The following is a 22,396-nucleotide window of genomic DNA, read 5'->3' on the forward strand; positions in this document are numbered from 1 at the left end:
ACTGCCACAGGCAACTCAAAACTCGGAGTAACTGATGTTACTCTATGTTTAAGTCGCACATTCGACTTTCCCACATTGAAGATAAAAGTATATACAAAAAAAAATACATATACAAACATATTTATATAAAACTTTTATATATATATGATTGGCTATTATATTAAAAATACTAACTTTGACAACCTTATTAAACAACGAACAGATGTTTATCTAAGTATCATCAAAATTAATCACTAACCTAAATGAATGTTGTACAAATGATCATAAGTAAGCCAAGTCCACAACAAACCGGTATCATTCTCAAAAGAACACGATTTCGTGAAAACTTTTCCGTTTCCTTTTTCCATAACACCATACATACATCTACACAAAAGAACTTATTTTTATGTCAAAAAAAAAAATTAAGTTAAGGTAATTTGTTGAAACTAGTAAACTTCAAATTTCTTTCTGTCAGCTTAGTCCAGTGGTCCTTTTTAGCACATGAACTTATTTCAAGTTGGCCTAAATATATGCAGCCTTAAGCCATAGAAATAAAAATAAGGTAGTTTAGAAATAGCTTTCTACCAAAAATAGATGACATTGTTTATTTCTAAATAAGCTTTAAACACAAGTACTGTATTTCACATAATATATAAGGGAATTAAATACGATATTATTCAAATATGGAAATTAAATACAGTATGTATTAAGCAAATTCTACTGTATTCCGCGTTTTATTTGTAATAACTACTTTTAATGGCTGAATAATAATTCCCTAAGCAACTATGCTTGCGGACTCGAGTTGAGAAACACTAGCCTAGTCTCATGGAACACATTTTCTAACTAGATAATTTTGTTAACCAAGTCAAAAAAGATTTTCAAGTCTCGTGAAAAAAAACATTTCAGTATAATTTTACTTCTACTTGATTAATGGTAATAATGACATAATCACCAAAAGAAAGACATAAAAAATGCACCTGTCAGTATAAGCCAACCTTCTTTCTGGATACAAACTTGATCCTAAATTTTTAATCTTGAATGAATGATAAGAATCTAAATTCTCCAAAAAAAGCTCCTTATCCCCTTTGTCCTCTCCAACCCAGTTTCTATTCATTAACCTTCTTTTGCTGGCCCCTGTGTCCTTCACTCCCAACCAGTAGGTATACTCTAAAATTTAAAAAAAAACTTTAAAAAAAATTAGTTTTTTAAATAAAAACAAATCAAACTAACCAAAAACCTTAATGAGTGGTTTTACTACAATAAAAAAAAAACTAAACAAATGGTAAATTTATCATGTTTTTACTTGTATGACCAACATCATTTCTAATCACCCAGTTAATAAACTGGTAAGATTTTTTGTCCCTTGGAATGGCAAGATGACCTTCTTCCACGCCACATACTTGATTCGCTTCCTCATAACTTTTGAAATATTTGTAACTTGATTGTGCCTTGTAGCAAGCTGCGAAAAATAAATTATTGAATCAAAAATTTAGTTATTTAAAATTGTTAATTTTTTTTTCTTTCGTAATAAATACTTTTAAGTTTACCAATAATAATATGAAAAGATTAATAAAGATTCTTTTTTAAATATGAAATTAAGAAGCGTAGTGTAATAGAAGAACACTTGCAACACCACTATGAGGTCGTGGGTTCAATTCCCACTGCTCTCATGCTGTAGCACCCTTAAGTAAGGTGTGGTTGAGTAAACTTCTGCTGAGCCAGCACTTAATCAGCAGCGTAATTATTGGGCAATTATAATCAATATATTATCGCAAACGGCTAAAGGCAACTCGAGACTGGGTCGGAGCAACTTATGTTACTCTATGTTTAAGTCGCGCATTCGACTTTTTCACATCGAGGATAAAGATATATACAAAAAAAAAATTTGACCTCTAAAAATAAACTAAAATGTCTCTTACACTTTCGAAATGAAAACCATCCTAAAGGACAAGCGGGTAGGCATCTATAAGGAGTTTTTGACCAATCTCCTGTTATCAAGCAAAAAACCTCCAAAACTATTCTTCCTGGTGAAACCATGTGGCTATCAGTGCACTGGTAGGCTACCTTAGAGCCATAGGCAAACTGGGTTCGAACAGTTAGTAAGCGGGCATTGGTAAGAGTAACAGGCTTGGGGCAAAAAATCTTTCGACATTCTTGTAACTTGGGTGTCCATTTACCTAACAACGTGATTTTTAATAGAGTAAAAATTGTTTTAAAAAAACAGTTTTTTAAAAGCTTTACAAAATAACACATTGATTAAAAAGAGATTATTATTTGTTAAAATGCTTTTTAGCACGAGTTTCTAAATGGTAAAAATACGGACAGTTAAAAGTAGGTTAATTTAGATAACAGAAATAAACAATAATTATTCTTTTTTTTAGATTTATATAAATATCATAATTTTGTTTACAAATTTATACTTTTTACTTAACATGTTTTACCATTTTTTGTGCAAGTGATAGTTTGAAAGTTGTTTCCGTTATTAAGTGTAATATTATAACCTTCTCTGCATACTACTTGTATAACAGATCCTGTTGGATATTTATAGGAAGGACTCTTATACAATACACTAACTATTTTCATTCTAAAAATTTAGAAGACCGTTTTTGCCCCAATAAAAATCAAACTATATTGTACAACTTGTTATTATATTTACCATGCAGAATTTTAAGGTTTATTTATAAATGTAACTTTCATGTATTTTTATATTTAAAAAAAAAATTAAAAAAAAACTTTAAACTGATGTTTTATAAAAACTAAGTAACTAGAAATATAGTCAAAATTATTAATATTTATATAAGTGTTGGTTTTTTTTGTATATATCTTTATCCTCGATGTGGGAAAGTCGAATGCGTGACTTAAACATAGAGTAACATCAGTTTCTCCGACCCAGTCTCGAGTTGCTTGTGGCAGTTTGGGATATTATATAGATTTATAAAAAGGGCGCTACAGCATGAGATCAGTGGGAATTTAACCCACGACCTCATGTGTGGTGTAGCAAGTGTTCTTACCACTACACCACGCTGCGGTTACTGTACCCGGATTTTATTTTACACACAACATTTGATAATTTGGTTTGTAAATTTTTGTTTGTTGTTATTTAATTTATATTTTTTTTAACTTTTACCTTTTTATCTTATTATAGTCTTTATCTTTTTTGTAATGCAAACCCAACTAACCTTTGAAGTATTCTTGCTGGATCTGGGCATGTGACGGGACATTTTTCAACAATGTCACAATATTGTGCCACGCCTTTTGACACCCAACACCAAGGTTTCATAAAACTACGACTTGGATTTTGACAATGATTGTGATCAGGCCAAAATTTGCTGCCATTATAATGTTCACGCCAATTTTTGCAAAAACCTCTACCGGTAAAATTTGTGTAACCTAAATGTTAAGACTGAATTTAAAAACAATTCTGCCCTGGTTTTTTTTGTATCAACTGCTTTTCTTTTGTATATATCTTTATCCTCGTATAGCGCCTAACTCAAGTTTGCTAATTAATATTTAAAGTTTAGAAACATTAGTCAAAAAAAACATTTAATAAACGACAAAGCCAAAAAAAATTCAAATTCAAATGACATAAACAAAATGTTTAAACCAATAACATTTGTAAACATGAAATAGTGAACAAATTAAAAAATAAATAAAAGAATAATAAACCTGCAAAGGTAATTCCAGTCCCATAGTAACACTCCCCTGTAGTTTGACAAGTAAAAGGAAGCTCTTCTTCACCAGTACTTGCTTGCCATGTTCCTGTTCTTGTTTCCATAACAACCACCGAAGGAACTGGACACCTTTTCCCAAAACAATAAATTGAACTAATTCTTCTCTTAATACATATCACTATATGCTTAGTTTGATTTTAGTAATTTAAACTTTATAACAATTTGCACTGTAGGAAAACAAAAAATAACCAGGCAAAAACAACAGAACAATTTTATTTTTATATATCTTTATCCACGATGTGGAAAAGTCAAATGCGCGACTTAAACATAGAGTAACATCAGTTACTCTGACCCAGTCTCGAGTTGTCTGTGGCAGTTTAAAATATTATAGAATATAATTGCCCGATAATTATGCTGCTGATTAAGTGCTGGCTCAGCAGGAGTTCATACCGTTTATAGCGCCTTACTAAAGGCGCTACAGCATGAGAGCAGTGGAAATTGAAACCACAACCTTATTAAATTGTTGGAAAAAACTTACTTTGATACTAAGCAGTCCTGCCATTCCACCTCTGGTTTAAGAGTCATACAAAAAGCATGGTCATCTCCCTTTTTGTCCATGATGTCCACCGCTAGTCCTGGTGGACGTCGACACAGATTACTTTTCAATCCTAACCCTGGAAACATTCTTGGTAAGAAAGGATGAGAATGAGGCATCTGTAAAAATTACAATTTTATTTTAAATTTAAAATTTTTATTTGTTTTATAATACTTATTGTTTTAGTTTAAAAATTTTAAATATTTAAAATATACTCAAAGTGAAAAGTGAAAAAAGTATGATTGAATCATTTATTTTTAATTTAAACAAACTTGTGAACTCCATGGTTGACATCTTATTCCATCTCTTGTCCATGATCTAAACAACAATGCATTGAAAACTAATGACATTGTTAGTATATGTAACTTATAAATTAGTTTAACAACATAATTTGAGTAGCTTACCACTGTTTAATTAGATTTCACAAATCTGTTTTATTTTAAAGTTTATTAGTTATTTACATAACTTTACCTAGTACCCCTGTAGTTGATCATTTTAGTCCAAGGTAAAACACAATCAGTCATTTCACCTATTCCAACCACATAACTACGTACTGTTAATGCTTTCCATTTGTCCAAGTTGGTCTCTTTCTATATAAATTCAATTTAAAAATTACTGATAAATGAATTTAGAAGTAGAAAAAAAATAGAAATAGAAAAATTTAAAATTTTTATTTTGTTAAATTTAAATATTTCAAATAGTTAATATTAAAAGTTTTGTACTTCACTAGAAGCATTTTTTTTGAAAAATATTTAAAAAAATATACTTTTTGTGCAGCAAATTTAACTTTATTGGAGTTAAATCAGAACACAACAATTAAATGTTACAGGTTTGCAAAAAAAGTTTTTTTAGGTACAAAGGATCAGCAAAACTGTTAAATTACCAAACTGTCATACATGAGATTAAATTTTTGTGTAGAAATCTTTGTTGGTAAGGAGTAGAAGATAATTGTTCCGTTGAAAATAAAAATGACTTTCTTTTTTTTATATATCTTTATCCTTGATGTGGGAAAGTCGAATGCGCGACTTAAACATAGAGTAACATCAGTTACTCCGACCCAGTCTCGAGTTGCCTGTGGCAGTTTGGGATATTATATAGATTATAATTGCCCGGTAATTATGCTGCTGATTAAGTGCTGGCTCAGCAGGTGTTCATACCATTTATAGCACCTTACTTAAGAGCGCTACAGCATGAGATCAGTGGAGATTGAACCCACGACCTCATGTGTGGTGTAGCAAGTGTTCTTACCACTACACCAAGCTGCCGGTCAAATTTGATGGTATGGAGTAAAAGATAATTGTTCCGCTGAAAATAAAAATGACCATAAGAAGTGTATACATAAATAATACCTTCAGTATGAGAATAAAGTCGTTTTCTTCATAATCAACCTGATAATTTCTGACAACTTTAACTGACAAGAAATATTCGTTGTTGTATGCAAGCCTTATGTAATCTCCTGGTAACTCATTGTGATCACGAAGTAGCGGGCCTGAAAATTTAACATAAAAATTAATTTTATCAATACTTAAAAATTCTTTACAATTCATTACAGTTAATACATAACTTGTTATATTCGCTTTCCATATAAGGGTAAAATTTAAAAAACTAAATGATCTTATTTAAGCAAATACCATACCGTCCGAAAATATCCAAGATTGATATTCTAATCTGGATTTCGAGCAATTACGAAGTATTACAACATGGTTTTTTGCTTTTTTGTTGTAATAGTCTAGGTTTGAGTCAAAACATAAATCCAGACTTCGATGTTTAATTTGTGTCACAAGTCCTTAAAAAATAGTTAAGTTGTTTTTATCATAAAAAGAATAATTTTGAGTAATTTTTATAAAACAGTCGAAAAAAACTTTTTAAATAAGGTTAAAAAACATAAGCATACTTTATGATAATTTTTCCTAGATGTGCAATTTACAGTATATTAAAATAGGCTTTTGGGCAGAACTATACCTTAGAACTTACACATATTCTTATGCTTTTTAATCTTTTTGTTTAGTCCCATCATTACACACAACCATTAATCTTATAAAATTAAAAACCAGTTTTTAATTTAAAAAATAGCAAAAAGTAATTAAAAAATACCATCTAGTACATTTTTTTCATAACTAATAAAATGCCTAAAAATTACCAGACATCCACCACAAAAATCTGTTGCTCTTCAAGTTACAAAGATAAAAAATGACTTGAACTTTTTCCACCGAATCACCAGCTGAACCATTAATATAGGGTTGTGCACATTTTGTTAAATTAAGTGAGGTTTGAAAGAAAAATGGATAACCCAGGATCCCCTCTCCTGAAGTTTTTTGAGAACGACCTTTAAATGATGAAGTTATGCCAGGTAAAAATTTCCAATTTGAGTTGTCGAAGTTTGCTTTTGGTGTTAAACATACATCACTTAATCCTTAAATAAAATATATTATAGCATTATTATTTGATGGAATAATTCTATATATGGTGTAGTGGTAAGAACACTTGCTACACCACACATGAGGTCGTTGGATCAATCCCCACTGATCTCATGCTGTAGCGCCCTCGAGTAAGGTGCTATAAATGGTACGAACTCCTGCTGAGCCAGCATTAATTCAGCAGCATAATTATCAGGCAATTATAATCTATAATATTCCAAACTGCCACAGGCAACTCGAGATGGGTCGAAGTAACTAATGTTACTCTATGTTTAAATCGCGCATTTGACTTTTCCACATCGAGGATAAAGATATATACAAAAAAAAAAGATATAGCATTATTAAAAAGTTAAAATAATTTTTTTTTTCTTATAGAAAATATCAATGATTCAGTTTTAAATTTCGATAGCATATTCAGTTTTGTCAACAATGTCAGTGTTGGTAATTTTTTATATAGTGTATACCCTTACCTAAGTGAACTGTATCGACCATAAGGATTAAATACTTTTATCCTGTTAAGTGTCTTATATTATTTACCTTTACATCCACATCTCAGGTAGTATTTAGTTTCAACATGTTGAAGCCAACTTTCTTCTGTTTTCAACAACTTTTCGATAATTGCCGGCTTCCAATTCCAAGTCTGTGATTGATCGGTTATATTACACGGTACAGCAATTGCAAATGCCCTCATCGGAAACGAGGATAAACACATTCCACTTTCTACATTCATTAATCTACCGCTTCCTAGGTTAACCCATCTTGACAAAATCAAATATTAAGAAAAACATTAAAACAAAATTTTTTATTAGAAAAAAACTTTATTTTACAATTTTTATAAAAAAGAGTGACATATATACAGAAATATAATGCCTATTATTTGTTGAGACCATACTGCAAGAAGCCTGGGCGATTAACAACAAATTGATTTAAAAATACTTTTTGAAAACTACCAAAAAATGAAAGTATTCTACTACTACACCTACATGAGGTCGTGGGTTCAATCCCCAATGCTCTCATGCTGTAGCGCCTTGAGTGAGGCGATATAACTGGTATGAACTCCTGATGAGCCAGCACTTAATCAGCAGCATAATTACCGGCAATTATAATCTCTATAATATCCCAAACTGCTAAAAAGGCAACTCGAGACTTGGTCGGAGTAACTGATGTTACTCTATGTTTAAATTGTGCATTTGACTTTCCGACATCGAGGATAAATATATATACGAAAAAAAAATATATATATATATGTGCAAATATAAAATACAACGCTTAGTAATAACACACATACTGGTCATTGCCATAATAAAAAACCTTTTACATTTTTATATTTTACATTTTGTTATTTTCCTTACTCAGTCATTAAATATTTTATTAAACACAACATTTAAGCCATTTTATATATACTGTCTACAACACTAACCTTTGTGAAGATTGTAAATTTGAGCAGGGTACAGTTCTGACTAAACTGAATCCCTTTCTGATTTCATGAGATAAACAACCATGACAACTTCTTAAAAAAATGAAACTACCAGCAGGTATTCTGGAAAGTAAAGAGGTTGCTCTCATCATGCCCAAATCTTTAGACCAAATGACAAATAAGGAGTGCTTTACGTCTGACAAAAAAATCTAAAACCATATTTTAAATAAATTACTTTTAGACATTTTTTTAAAAGAAAAATGAGAAATAAAGATACCTCATACTTTAAATAGTAAAAATCATAGTTCCAAACCTTTTTTTTTTCAAAATCATGCATGACTTTGTACATATGATAATTGGATGGAACTATATCAGATGCATATTGCCAGTTACTTAGTAGTAAATCCCCCTCCCCTTTCCAGTGTTGCGTAGTTAGTTTTTTTCTTCTGTCACAAGGTCGAAATACAATGTTGTCTTCATGTTTAGGAGGTGATTTGGCAAGGGATAGACAAGTTGAAGTTCCCATGTTCACTAAACTCACACTTGACCACCAGTAAAATCTGTAACATTGTATATTGTTTAACAACATTATAACATAAAAGAAATTAAATTTTACAACCTTTAATTTATTATTTTGACTATTATATAGCACAACGTCAATAAAAATCATTATAATTTAAGATCAAAACAGCTCACATAAAAAAAGTTACTGAAAACTAATGTCCAAAAACCCAACAAAAGTAAATTTATCACATTTGGGGTACTATTAAAAGAGTTGAATTAAAACTGCAGAAATGCCGTAAAGTTTAATTTAATCTCAAAAAAACTTTTATTCAATCTTAATTTGTACATTAGCATGCCTTACCAAACTCTAAGTAAGTAGTATAGAAGGTAAACAGTATACCTAACCTTTGTCTTAAATCAGATATATCACAAGGCAACAAATATGCATGATTTAAAACTGATTTTCTGGATCCAGGTGTCGGTGCTGCAATACACCATTTCCTTTCACCAAAACCACCGTATTGAGACCTTATTAAAAATTGATGTTCCAAGTCTACTTTAGGAAACTGCCTAAACATTTAAAACAGTTGATTTGCCAGTGTTAAAAATTTTTAAATTAAATTTTGGTTAATAATAACGCCCTTTATTAGGCAATTTTATTAAAATTGTAAATGTAATTTTTATATTTACATCTAAAGTAGAATGCTCAATTTTATAGTTAAAAAAAACAGGAGACTCTTTTTAACTAACCTATTTCAGTCTGTTTACAATAAAATTTATATTAATTTGTTAAAGAGCTTTGTTAATCTCAGAACCTAAAACTATTATATATAACTTTATTTAATAAACGTATTTATTTAAAATTTTACCAAACCTTGAACTACCCGCCACTCCAGGTACGTTTAAGCAATCAGTTATGTCACAATAAGATGGTGTTTCTGTTTTGCCCCTTGTGTAACACCATGGCCCCAATGGGTCAAGATTCGGGTTCCTACAATAGTTACTTCCATCTTGTATAGGGCTATAAGGAGGTACAAGTTGCTCTAGAGGCTGAAATTTTTGATTTAGACCCCATTCATCACAGGTAGAATCCGATCGTGATTTTGTCCCATAATATGCCCCGCCCCGACCCAATATACACCCCGGTTGCATTATATTATTAAATGTTCCATAAAGCTTCCAAGGTTGAAATCCACCCACTTGGGTGTGGTCAGATTCGAACCGTAGACTATGCGATGATGATTCGTTTGGGGGAACTTCTAAATCCTCATAAATACCTAAAAAATAGTTTTTTTTAGCATAATTAAATTTAGTAGAATATAGCTCACAATAAGTTGTTAAAATATATGAATAACAGGTAATAAACTAATATTTGATACCTATATAGGCTTTAACCACTTTGCTTTGTAAGTTTAGTATATATTGATGAGTTTGTAGATTTTTGTCTGCAACTAACGTCCAATTTTGACTGGCACAATAATCATGAGCTTTTTTGTAAGTGAGTGGCTTTTGAAATGTCTATTTACAAAAAAAGAATTAACAGTATAAAATGTCAGAAAGTTAAACTTGTATAATTAATTAAAATTTGTTTATAAATCAGAAAAATTCTTTTAGGCTAATATTTCAAAACAGACAGAATACTAGTAATGTTTTAATTAAAATCACTAACAAAAACAATAGCACAGTAAATATTTGCATAATTAATTTTCATATATATACCATAATTTTATCTACTTCAAACAAAAGAAATATTTCTCATATAAAATAAGTTATCCAAGATTTGCCTTTTGTAATTTTAAATATTATTAATTAGATAATAAAAACTTACTTGCCTATTGGTTTTCGACCTAACACAAGGTAACGATATAACATAAAAGCAGTGAAAAATAATCTTATGGCCACATTCACTTGTGATGAAGTGGATGTGTTATAACAAGTGGGTGTGGCCATAAGAATATTTTTCACTGCTTTTACATTATATCGTTACCTTCTGATTTGTCGAAAACCAATTCAAGTCAATTATTACTATCTAATTAATAATATTTAAAATTACGAAAGGCAACTCTTGGATAACTTATTTTATATGAAAAAGATTTCTTTTGTTTTGAGTAGATAAAATTACGGTAAATATATTTAAATTAGTTATGCAAATATTTACGGTGTTATGGTATTTTGTTAGTGATTTTAATATGTTCTCAACCATGTACCCCACCACATAAAACACAGTAATAAAATTTAAAATCTATCACTTATACCTTAAAACAGTTGATATCTTTTTTGTTATCATCAGATGGCATAACAGACCAACCAGGTGGACAAAAATGAAAACAGGGTTTGGTGTTGCAGTGTATTACTTTATACCTGGAACCAGTGTTGCAATCTTTTTTGCCATACTTTGCACAATCTCGTAACACTTTCATTGTCCCATTGCCACAAGTTGCAGAACATACAGGAGTTATGAATGACGGAATACTACCCGCTAAAATAAAAAACTCTAAAATGATTCAGGATTGTTTAAATGGCATAGCATTGTTTTATATGCCAAAGAAGCAAAGATATGGATCATGGGTTCAATCCCCACTAACCTCATGCTGTATCGCGCTTGAGTAAGGTGCTATTAACGGTATGAACTCCTGCTGAGCCAGTACTTAATCAGCGGCATAATTACTGGGCAAATATAATCTATAATATCCCAAATGGCCACAGGCAACTCGAGACTGGGTCGGAGTAACTGATACTCTATGTTTAAGTCGCGCTTTCGACTTTCCCACATCGAGCATAAAGATATATACAGAAAAAAAATATATATATATAAATAATATCATTTTTTTTTATATATTTGCATTATTGTTTTAACATATATTTTTTTTTCCACAAATTATATATATACATGTAATAAACCCGTTATTTTACTCACTTCCCCTTCCAGAACAGATGCTTAATTTATCAGTTTCCAAAATATGAAAATCTGTCGTCGACACACTTTTCTCTGAAGTCATCTCAAGAAAGTTTCCAGGACCTTCTTTGCTCATCCCAACATATATTTCCTCTTTTCTATCTTCTGGCAGAACCCGATCTGGAAAGCGTAAACGAACTCTTAAAGAATGTGCTTCGCCTAAAAAAATTTGAATTGAAGATTTAATGAAAAAAGAAAATTGGGATCAAAAGTAAAACAAAATAGATAAGTGTTGTGGTTAAAAGGAGCTATGTCAATTTAAAGAGACAATTCCACCAACTAACAACTCAAACAAACCAACCCATTAAAATCTTCTTTCTTTAAGTTAGCATTAAATTAGCTCTTAGAGTTGAATTGTTATCAAGTCAAGTTTTTTTTCCGTTTAAATAACTGCTCACAATTTAAACACAAATCAAAAAATTATTTGTAGCCTTATTTTATAATATCTGTTATTTTAAGCAAAAAATGCACATTGTAATGGTTTGTGTTATATGTATAGGTCTACTGATTTATTCGCAAATATAACTTACACAAAAACATTTGAAAATTATCTTTGAAGTCACAATCCTTTAGAATGACCGAGACATTATGAGCAGTCGAGTTAACAACTTTTGTTACGTTAACAGCGAGACATTTGAATGATTCGAGGTGTGTAAGAAAAAAAAAACGTTGCCAATACCACCAGTATCGATGTAGCTCCGAACTTTTTTGACCAGGGCACCGCCGAAATGCCCTTGAAATAAAAATATTTAAAAACAAATTTTAAACGATAATAATATGTTAAATGATTAAAAAAAAATCTACTTTCAATCCAATGATCTATCATCTTTTTGTTATATAAGGAAAGGCATAGAAAAATTAATCCATGTAAATAAATAGAAAAAGGAAAAATTTTATGTGTTACAGATAAAGAAAACCTTGTATCAAAATTTCATAGGTAATTAAATCACTTCAAATAAGTATTAAGATAAGAAATCAATAATTTTTTCAGGGTGTCCTTTTATTATTCCGTTTGTATAGATAATTTTGGCCAACCCAACTTTTAAATTTTAGAGAATGGGTTAAAAATATTTGAAAATTAGTTGATTTTAATAATAAATCATTACACTATCTTATGTACAACTAATATTTGATTTACAATTTAAAACAAAAAAAAGTCATGGCCAACTTTGTTAAAAACAATAATTACCTTCATTAACTAAACAATTAGTTAAATTTATAAAAAAATCTTTTAAAAATAATCAAAAACGAGTTTTAATAATAAAACCACATTTGTTTTTTTAAATAATTAAAAGGTCATCATTTACAAATTTTAAAAATATTTATTACTAACAAAACCAATTTGAGTCTTAAGTAAAAAACTAACCAAGGTACAATTTCACCCGAATCTGTAGTGTTCACATCCCAACATTTGTGAGTTTCCCAGTTCATTATACAACGCTTTGCGTCGTACCTTAAGCCAAGTGGACAATCATCTTCATCAAACTTGTTTGTGCACTCGTAATATCCATTACAAACCTGAAATACAAATATTTAGATCAAAATTTTACTAACTACATCCAAAAGGCTGAACAAGTTTTGCTATTTATAACCCTGCAAAAAATGTGTTAGCATAGTGTTAAACAAAAGATATTACCTGTCAAGAAACAGACCGGTGTATATAACCGGTGTATAAGTATATAGTCGGCGTTTTATTTTAAAAATGCACATGATCAGGATAACCTTTTTTAGCATGAAGTTATATTTAAAACACAACACCAGGTCTTGGATTTGAGAATAATGCAAGTCAGCACAACACTTGGTCAGTGTAAATAAATCAATTCAGGCATAAATATTTTTTTTTATATTTTACAAAAAATTCACAGTATAGTAAACTCGGTAAATATATTTACATCTGTCTCCTCCACACAGGTGGTTTGTGTTCCACATCTTGATCTCCTTTCTCCGCATCCAAATTCTTTCTGATCTTTCTCCTGTCCAAAACCTATTCTTCCTGTAGTTGGGTTGTTTAATTAAAAATTGATATATATACATACTCACCTTAAAGTCAAGGTTTATTTTATATTATTACTAATTTAAAAAAAAAAAATTTTCAATCATTTATTTTACTGACCTTTGATATTTGCTACCATACTACGACCAAACATTTTTTTACTAAGTGAGTGTTCAATTAGAAATTGTTCTTCATAGTCATAGTTCCTATGAAACAAAACCTTAATTTACATTTATTAAAATAAACACAAAAAACCTTCTTTTATTTAATTTGCAAATTAGGGAAACACTAACTACAAACATGTGTATATATATTATTAAAAAAATAATTTTTTCCTATCAATCTATATTATTTATTAATTTCAATTATTAAAACCATGCTTGATAATAATAAAAACTATATATAATTATACTTACCCAATATTTTGTGGACATTCCAACTGGCCACAGCCCCTGACTTGGTATTTTATATTATCACAACTACCAGTATTGCAAAGCTGCGTTCTCGTTTGTTTACCTTCCTCACAAGTTCGAGAACACTTACTCCACTCTCCCCACTCTAGGTTGCTAAAATATTTTTAAATATTATGTTTTAAAGTTTTTGATTTGGACCATTAGGTTAATCCTATACCTAAGAAAAATGCAAATTTTTTATTTTGTGTGATTAAAAAATATAAAACTGTATTATACATATATAGATTTAAAATAGGTTTGAACTAGCAACTTAAGAATAAGAGTAAAATAAACAAAATTTGGATCTTTTTTTTAACCAGAAAAAACTAAATTTAAAAATTTATGTCGAATTTAATATAGCAATATCTTCTAATTGTTAATAAAGCATAGGCAATGTAAAAAAAATTTTTAACTTATATATATATATAATATTTTTGAATCAAATGATAATGTGTTTACCTATAGCTGCTTTCTTTTGGGCATTTATTGCAAGTGTTTCTACATTGACTAAATATACTAAACTGATTACAGTGACCAACTGTTTTGTGAAAAACACAATATTCCTGTGATTTTTTGTTGGTACATATCACATATGTATTTAAATCACGTCTGTGGCGAAACAGGTTTTGATTTTGTTTTTCGTTCAACTTTAAAGAACTTGACCTCAGGTTTACATTTTGCAAAGATAATATCTCTGTTTAAAAAATAAAAAAAAATTAAGCAAAAGATCTGTCACATGACGTTCATGACAGGAATGAAGTTTTAGGCGAATTTCTTATTTTTTTTAATAATTAATTAGTTTAAAATAAAAATTTTTTTTTAATGGTCTTGTTTTTAATATTTGTAAAAATTATGTCACACACGTCCCATGAGAAAAGGACTATAGATTATATTAGCCCAATAATTATGCTGCTGAAAAGTGCAGGCTCAGCAGAGGTTCATAACGTTTTAAGCGCCTTACTCAAAAGTGCCTCAGCATGAGAGCAGTTGGAATTAAACCCACGACCTCATGTAGTGTAGCAAGTGTTTCGGCTACTACATTACCTGCCAGTAGTTTATTACCAAGCTGTAGATATCAACAAAAATTAAACAATTTAAGCTTATTTAATTAACATTACATTCTTTAAAATCATTTCAATAGCCTTGGGACCGTGACCTAGAGCTCTAAAGAGCTTTACCTAACTAAAAAGTAAATAAAAGAAATCGGCTTAATAAAATAAATGAAAAGCCCAAAAAATCAATGTACATCAAGTAGTACCTGAGACAAGAAAAATAAGTCCCATTTTTAAATGAAGTGAAATCATTCTGGTTGTTAAGTTTGTTGAATTTACAAGCTCAAAAATAGAAACATTTAGATTTGTTTTCTAGAACATGTTGTTGTCCGACTACGGAGCGTGACGTTAACCTTGCAACATAATTTAAACCAATTACAATCCATTGTCGTTCTGCCGTGACGGAACTTTTCCACAATATATCACGCTAAAATAAAAAGTTAAGTCGACTACACAAAATATTCAACAGCACAAGTCATCAAAATTTTTTTTAGTTATTTTTTGAAAGTTTTTCTTAACTAAACTGTTATTAACTAAAAAAATTAATTTCGCATGTCGCAGGCCCTAACTTAAATATTAAAAATGGCAAGTTCAATACACTCTTATCCTTCCAATCATAAGGAAAAATAAAAAACGAAAACGCAATATAGTGTAATAAATGTTTGTTTGCAATTTAAATTTTAATTAATTATTTTACAAAATTAACAGTCATCTTTTTTTAATCTTATTTAAATAGAATCTTTTTCAAATATAATTTCAAAACAAAAATACAAATTATTTACTAAGTACAAGTATTGTAACGTAAACTGCTCAGTGCTCGATATCTTTTGTATGGAAGCCGTTGCGTATTTTACAAGTCGTATATTTGCAAAAAGTACAAGAAATAAAAAAGCTTTAAAAAGTAGTTACTACGATAATAATGTTATGGATAAAAATATAATTAATATTTTAATAATTTCAGCCATTGATTGATAATCTATAGAAAAAAACCTCCCAAATTTATAAATAACTCCATAATAATTCTGACAATAACGTGTTTTAAAATAATAGATTAGGTACCAAATTGTCTATCCCAATTAATTTTTTTACCTTATGTAACTCAGACATTTAACAGAGTTCATTTACAATTTTAAAGCAAGTAAGCGTTAATAGATTTGTACAATTAAAAACAAATTCACCATTGAAAGAAAATATAATACACTACAGGAACATGGTTTTACTGTTGCTGAATTTTTTTAAAACATTTATTTTTTGAAGTGTTGATTATTTTAAAATTTTCTTACCATCTGCATTTTTTATTGTAAAATTTAAGGCCAATAGAAAATCATAATTACATTTGTTTTAATTTGGAAATCCGTTTACAAAGGTGTTGCAATATTTACAAAATTTAAGTATTGTCAGTGTTATTGCACAAAGTGAGAGGGCCATGTTGGAACTTTATGAAAATTAATTTTAATTTGATTATATTCTGAATTTTCTTGTGACAAATCGTCAAAAATGCTTGACCTGCTAATTATGCTTTGCGGGTTTATTTTTATATTTTTGATCAAGCCCGGTAAGATGCAATTCTGTGGTTTGTGTAAAAGTGGTAGTGTAACTGGGTTTGATTTTAAATTTAAAGTTTTTTCTTTAGATTGTAATGTTTTTAATTTCTTTTCTGCTTCTATGCACCCAGCATTTGCAGCTTTTTTAAACAGTGCAATTGCTTGCAGGAGAGCATTTTCTATATAATAGTTGAAAACAATTTAAATTAATTATTGACTCATATAGCAAAGACAATGTATTCAGTGAAAAAAATTTTAAGAAAATAAAAAATAATTTTATAGCTTGAAGTATAAATTTATAAAAATGCCATTTGTGGTGCATGCATAATAGGCAAAATAATGAAAATGGCAAATTTTAGTAGTAGTTTTTAACCAGATTTAAAACCAATAATATTAAAATCACCTGATTCTTTTTCCAGATAAATACAACCCAGTTTAAAGGTAGACTCTATATGTCCTTGTTTATCAGCTAATGTATAAAGTTGAAAAGCTTTTTTATAGTCTATTTTTAAACCTCCAAAACCATGCTCATAACAGCCAGCCAGATTGAAGGTGGAACAAGGATCCTTAACAAAATTACAAAATTAGTTATTTCAATGAGGTTATGTTAATTCATAAAATAAAACAATTTTTAAATGTTGCATGTAGTACCTTATTATCTGCCCCCATTTTAAACATTTCAACAGCTCTATTTAGGTTTTGATTGCAGCCAGCTTGAGCAAAATACAATCCAAGTTCACATTGAGCCTTCATTACAATAAATACATGACCAAATTGTTATAACAAAAAGTTAGTTTATTTAGATGAAGTTTACTGGACACTAAGTGTTCTTCACAAAGTTGAAGAAATGTTTGGGGTAAAATGATTTTTCAATAAAAAGTCTTGTTAAATCTATTAGACTTATGAATCACTTGTACTTTGCAGTTTTAAAAAAAGTTGGGACCATAAATTGTGAAAGAATTTAGCAAGGACTGTAAAGACTAAGAGGAATTTAGCAAATACTAAAAGGAATAAGAGAGTCAGCAAGGGCCGTAAAATACTAGAATTTGTTTAATAGTTGTTTGTTTTGCCTTTAAAAATACAACTAATCAACAAAAATGCAATAAATAATGCAAATCAGGTGATGAAAATTTAGGACAACATTTTTTTAAAAGTAAGAAAAAGTAAGGGTATGTTGTGATTAATAGAATGTGCTGTCCTGTTAAATTATCAAGCACATAGAATGGACAGTGAGGAGAGGCTTGGCAAGGAATGCAAAGTACAAGAAACAATCAGCTTAGACCAGAGTCCAATAAATTTAAGAGAAACCCAGCTAGGACCATAAGGTACAAGAAATAATTTGCCTAAACCGTTAAGTATGAGAAAAAATCTTGTACTTTGCATTCCTTGAGGTTGTAAAAAGACCAAAAAGTCTAAAGAATTAACTAGAACCGTAAAGTACATGTGATCCAGATTGTTTTTTACACGATTACGGCTAATGAAAAAAGAGTTTTTTATGTAAAGGGCAAAGTCACTTAAAAAGTATTAAATTTTTTTTATTTAAGGTTTCTACCTGAACTAAGCCACCTTTTGCAGCAGTTTCAAGTAATGCCAAAGCCTCTATTTTTAGTTGAGAATCATTCTGTTTTAAATAAATGGTTGCAAGATTGTATTTAGCTTCTAAATGGCCTTTATCAGAAGCTTTTTTGTACTCAGCAACAGCCTGTTAAACAAATCTTCAATTTTAAAAAAAAAATTAACTAAATGTAAAATTTTTTAACTAAATATGTAAATACATTTCTTAGCAAAAATAGTTTAATAAATTAATACCTGTTGTGTATTCTTTTTGGTTCCTATTCCATGATGGTAACATAAACCTAGGTTATACTCAGTTCTTGTAAATTTCTTGTCACTACCGAGTTTAAAATACTCAAATGCATTTTTACAATTTTCCGATTTGTAAGAGTTAACTCCTAAAAATAAATAAATATGCTGTACACTTTTATTAAGTTAAACTGGGCAATAGTAGTTAAGTCAATTTGCCATAGGTGGGCACAGTTAATCGTAAAAAAACTTCATTAAATGGTTATTCGTTACACAATACATTAACTTCGCTAACGTTTTTTCGTTAAATTAAACGTCATGTAACGGAAGTTATCGTTAACCGTTAACGTTAAAATTTAATCAAAACAAACAAATAAATGACCTTTTTTTATAAAAAAGGATAGTTTTTATCTTAATCGACATTTTAACTATACAAAAGTCAGTTTAAACGAAGTTGTTAAAACTGACATAGGCATAATGCTCAAATAACAGTGGCCAGATAATAATTACTTACATCATTTAAAAATTGCAACTTTTAAACCGGATAAACAGCGATATTAAAGATATATATTCCTATATTACTATGGAATTACTTGTAAAATATTGTATTAACGGGCTTAATTTAACAAAAGCACAATTTAACGAAAGTTAACAGGTCCGATAACGATTTTTAAAATTAACTTGAAAGTTAAATTTTAACAAAATATTTAACTTCATTATTTAACGCTTAACGCATTAACAATTTGATGCCCACTTTTGCAATTTGCAAATATACAAATACAAAATTTTGCAGAATAAAGATAATATTACAATGTTTTAATACCTTGGGTATTGTATGTTTCACCTACACCTTTTAAAGTGGAATGAACATAGTCTTCAAGCAAAGATTGAAAATATTCTTCCTGTAAATTTGTTGTTTTTTAAAATTTATTCTAAACAATACTTCATTGTGCAATTTAAAGTTGATCATATATATATCATGTTAGTTCAAAATCACATATTTAAGGGCATTTAATAGATTTCAAATTAATATCACTTTATTAAACATTGATTTTAAAAATAATGACCTTGCTTATATATAAAGGCAGGGTTGAAGCATTCGAGTCAAGATCAATAGTGGTTAATGATTTTTTGTCTTTTTTATTCAATTGTGAATGGTCCACTACACTTATCCTATCTTTATTTGCAGCATGGGCAGTAGAACTAAAAAACAGTTAATTTGCAAAGTTGATGTAGCTTAGGGTGCATTGATTAAAAATAACAACTAATGATAGTAATACAAAAGCCTAAGTTAAAAGCATAGGCAAAATAAATGGCTATTTGCAGGTTCATGTTATAAACCTTGCTAAAGTTTATTTATTTGTTGGCAACTGTTATTAATAAAGTTATTACAATAGACAAAAACTTAGAACTGACCGAGGTAAAAAAACATCTGGAGAAATTTGACCAACAACATTCAAGATAGTAGAAGATGTAAAACCGTTTGGAAACTTTCCACAAAGCCTCTAAAAATTTTAGGATTTCAACAAAATTTATAAATCAAAAACTAATGACAGTTTTCAAAAGGTTTAAATTTAAAATTTGATTTAAATTACTTGTTTAATGCTAAATTGCTGGGAAGAGGGTAAATTGTTTCTTTTTTGTTTTTGGTGCAATAACTTCCATGACAAAGATCGATCTAATACAATCAATGCTGTTACCTATTTTAAAAAATACGCTTTTCAAAAAATTCTGATTAAATTTATAATATTGAACTACTTAAAAAAGAAAATTTAGTTTAGATCAAATTTACAATTTAAATAAAGAATATAAACATAATTGAAATTTTAAAATTTCGTTCTGTGACAAATATACTTACATAATAAGTGAATTGATTCCAAAAGGTTAAAAATTTAATAGGATTCTGAAACTCTTGCCAAGTATTCCTTTCATTGTGATAAAATCTACATTGTTTGGTAAACAAAACCACAACATTTTAAACAATTATAAATAAAACAAAAATAAAAAAAAATAAAAAACATAATATATATAAACAATATATACCTTTTATCCTTATGAGTGTTTTTAAAATATAACCTTTCCAAAGGGCAATTGGTATTATCTGATGATGTGGAAATCAAGTCATGAACATCATTTTCCTCACTACACACTGTGGTTTGACTTGGTGCAGGAGGCCTCAAACGAAACACTGAAACATTATAAAAGTTTTTAAATTATTGCAACATGACAGATGTTAGAGGTTCAGTTGAAAGGAGTTCAGGGGTAAGGGGTTCAAATAAAAGGGGTTCAAGTGTAGGGGTTTAAAAGTAGGGCGGTTTAAATGTAAAGGGTTCAGGTAAAGGGGTTTACATAAAGGGGTTCAAGTGTAAGGGGTTAAGATAAAGGGGTCCAAATGTAGGGGTTCATATGAAAGGGGTTTAAATGTAAGGGGTTCTAATGTAAAGGGTTCAAATGCCTGGCCACCTTAGCTTCTATTAGGAAGTAACAGAGAGGTTTTATATTAAAATACTCTTAAAGACTTTTGTGTTTGATCACTCAACTGAAGTATAATGTTGGATCAGGTTAACATAGTCATTGTTGGCAAATAATATTCAAAAAATCTGCAGCTGAACATAAATCACCAAATTGACATTTTTTTAGTTAACATTTACCCATATTATAATTTAAAAACCAATCTGTGCCAAGTTAATGTCTTTAAAACTAACATTTTTTTATATCGCCAAACCTTACCAGTAGTTAGTAGCGTGTTGTACAAACTGAATTTAATTTTAAGTTAAATGATTATATTGTATAAAAAAACAAGTGTCTAAACTTCAGTGAGAAAAACAAACTATATTAACATATATGCCAATATTTTAAATTTTAACCAACATGTAAAAGTTCTAGGAAGCTAAATTAAACAAAAAAGAAAAAATACAATTTATTGGTAATGGCACATCTCTCGTTTCAAGCAATGTAAAAAAAATTAATAAGCCTTTATAAGCTTTATTCAATAAATATTGTAAAAAATCTTTGTTTGCATTTAAGTTTATATAATAATCTTACCGAATGTAACAACAATCTTATTTCTAAAAAGAATTAAAAATTAAATAGGCTATAAACTATTGACAAAAAGTAGTTATCAATCTAAAATATCTACATAACTAGAGGTGAGGTAATATGGCTTAAATGTAAACCAATCAAATGCTCAGTTTTATATATGATAAAGTTATATGGAAACCTATTTAAAAGTTGTTATTTTGAAATAAGGACATATTTTGATTAAACATCTTAAAACTATTATGGGTATATTATATATTAAAAAATTTTTGCGTATAATCAGTCTGTGCACGGTCAAGAATAAATATATACCTTCTGACCTTTAAGACACACATTTCAAGAGGCTGTAAAAACAGTTTTGCAACATAAGACAATGATTTCAAAAATTAAAAAAAAATTTTTGCCAGTATTTTGTAAAACCTTAAAGTTTTATTTAAATAAAGTAATCCTGAATAAACGTGGTACCAGTCTGCCAGTACAAAATAAAAAATAAATAAAAAAATTCTTTTATCTGTTTATTAGTCTAAAAAACGAAATTATTGATATTTGAGCTTACCTCTGTTAAATCCATTCCATATGCGATTCATGATCACTAAAGATTCATCTTAAGGCGAGTAATACAGTTTCAGAATAAATTAACTTTTGATTATTTCGTTTACTAACGTGAAACTTGTGCAAAACTGTCCTTACCGTACAAAATTGGAAATTAAGGACAATGGTAGCAGATGAAAAAGATTAACAGTAGTTCCAAATAGTGTTAAAACAACATAACAAAAATTTACAGAAAAACATTGGTTTTCGCTTCTATCACCAAAACCATTGGACGAAATTGACATTTTCCACAAAAAAATCGTAAACGACATGGATTAAAATATAGGTTGTTATGTGTTGTTGTTCTTTTTTCATGTAAACAAGTTTATATTTTTAAAATTTAAAGAAGTTAACTTACAGTAAACCGCTTTTTTAGAGACAGA

General features: G+C 29.1%; 2 protein-coding genes across 2 annotated transcripts in view; both read right to left on the reverse strand.

The window, feature by feature from the left end:
- LOC145745891 (uncharacterized) overlaps positions 1-15,267 on the reverse strand; it is a 50,330-nt gene extending 35,063 nt beyond the window's left edge. Inside the window, exons 1-28 of the mRNA XM_082564071.1 lie at positions 15,243-15,267; positions 14,444-14,678; positions 13,949-14,098; positions 13,653-13,738; positions 13,432-13,532; positions 12,906-13,057; positions 12,070-12,272; positions 11,501-11,698; positions 10,839-11,062; positions 9,963-10,101; positions 9,458-9,860; positions 8,989-9,153; positions 8,393-8,639; positions 8,083-8,288; positions 7,200-7,420; positions 6,386-6,658; positions 5,882-6,031; positions 5,595-5,734; positions 4,717-4,835; positions 4,518-4,563; positions 4,189-4,364; positions 3,646-3,779; positions 3,159-3,369; positions 2,421-2,563; positions 1,899-2,156; positions 1,283-1,438; positions 957-1,146; positions 239-363 (exon numbers count right to left, since the gene is read on the reverse strand). Of these exons, the coding sequence (XP_082420197.1) occupies positions 239-363; positions 957-1,146; positions 1,283-1,438; positions 1,899-2,156; positions 2,421-2,563; positions 3,159-3,369; positions 3,646-3,779; positions 4,189-4,364; positions 4,518-4,563; positions 4,717-4,835; positions 5,595-5,734; positions 5,882-6,031; positions 6,386-6,658; positions 7,200-7,420; positions 8,083-8,288; positions 8,393-8,639; positions 8,989-9,153; positions 9,458-9,860; positions 9,963-10,101; positions 10,839-11,062; positions 11,501-11,698; positions 12,070-12,272; positions 12,906-13,057; positions 13,432-13,532; positions 13,653-13,738; positions 13,949-14,098; positions 14,444-14,678; positions 15,243-15,267 (4,876 nt within the window). The remainder of the gene's footprint in view (positions 1-238; positions 364-956; positions 1,147-1,282; positions 1,439-1,898; positions 2,157-2,420; positions 2,564-3,158; positions 3,370-3,645; positions 3,780-4,188; positions 4,365-4,517; positions 4,564-4,716; positions 4,836-5,594; positions 5,735-5,881; positions 6,032-6,385; positions 6,659-7,199; positions 7,421-8,082; positions 8,289-8,392; positions 8,640-8,988; positions 9,154-9,457; positions 9,861-9,962; positions 10,102-10,838; positions 11,063-11,500; positions 11,699-12,069; positions 12,273-12,905; positions 13,058-13,431; positions 13,533-13,652; positions 13,739-13,948; positions 14,099-14,443; positions 14,679-15,242) is intronic.
- Positions 15,268-15,848: 581 nt separating this feature from the next.
- On the reverse strand, positions 15,849-22,133 carry LOC145745499 (uncharacterized). The gene is made up of 12 exons (XM_082563594.1): positions 21,979-22,133; positions 20,427-20,571; positions 20,242-20,326; positions 19,979-20,083; positions 19,800-19,888; positions 19,451-19,586; positions 19,207-19,285; positions 18,390-18,532; positions 18,133-18,282; positions 17,232-17,327; positions 16,984-17,146; positions 15,849-16,759 (listed from the first exon to the last, which is right to left on the reverse strand). The coding sequence occupies exons 1-12, from the start codon at positions 22,007-22,009 to the stop codon at positions 16,440-16,442; spliced, it is 1,542 nt and encodes a 513-aa protein (XP_082419720.1). The 5' UTR covers positions 22,010-22,133; the 3' UTR covers positions 15,849-16,439.
- Between the last annotated feature and the right edge of the window lie 263 nt (positions 22,134-22,396).

This window comes from Corella eumyota, chromosome 3 (genome assembly GCF_963082875.1).
Source record: "Corella eumyota chromosome 3, kaCorEumy4.1, whole genome shotgun sequence".
Classification (NCBI taxonomy): domain Eukaryota; kingdom Metazoa; phylum Chordata; class Ascidiacea; order Phlebobranchia; family Corellidae; genus Corella; species Corella eumyota.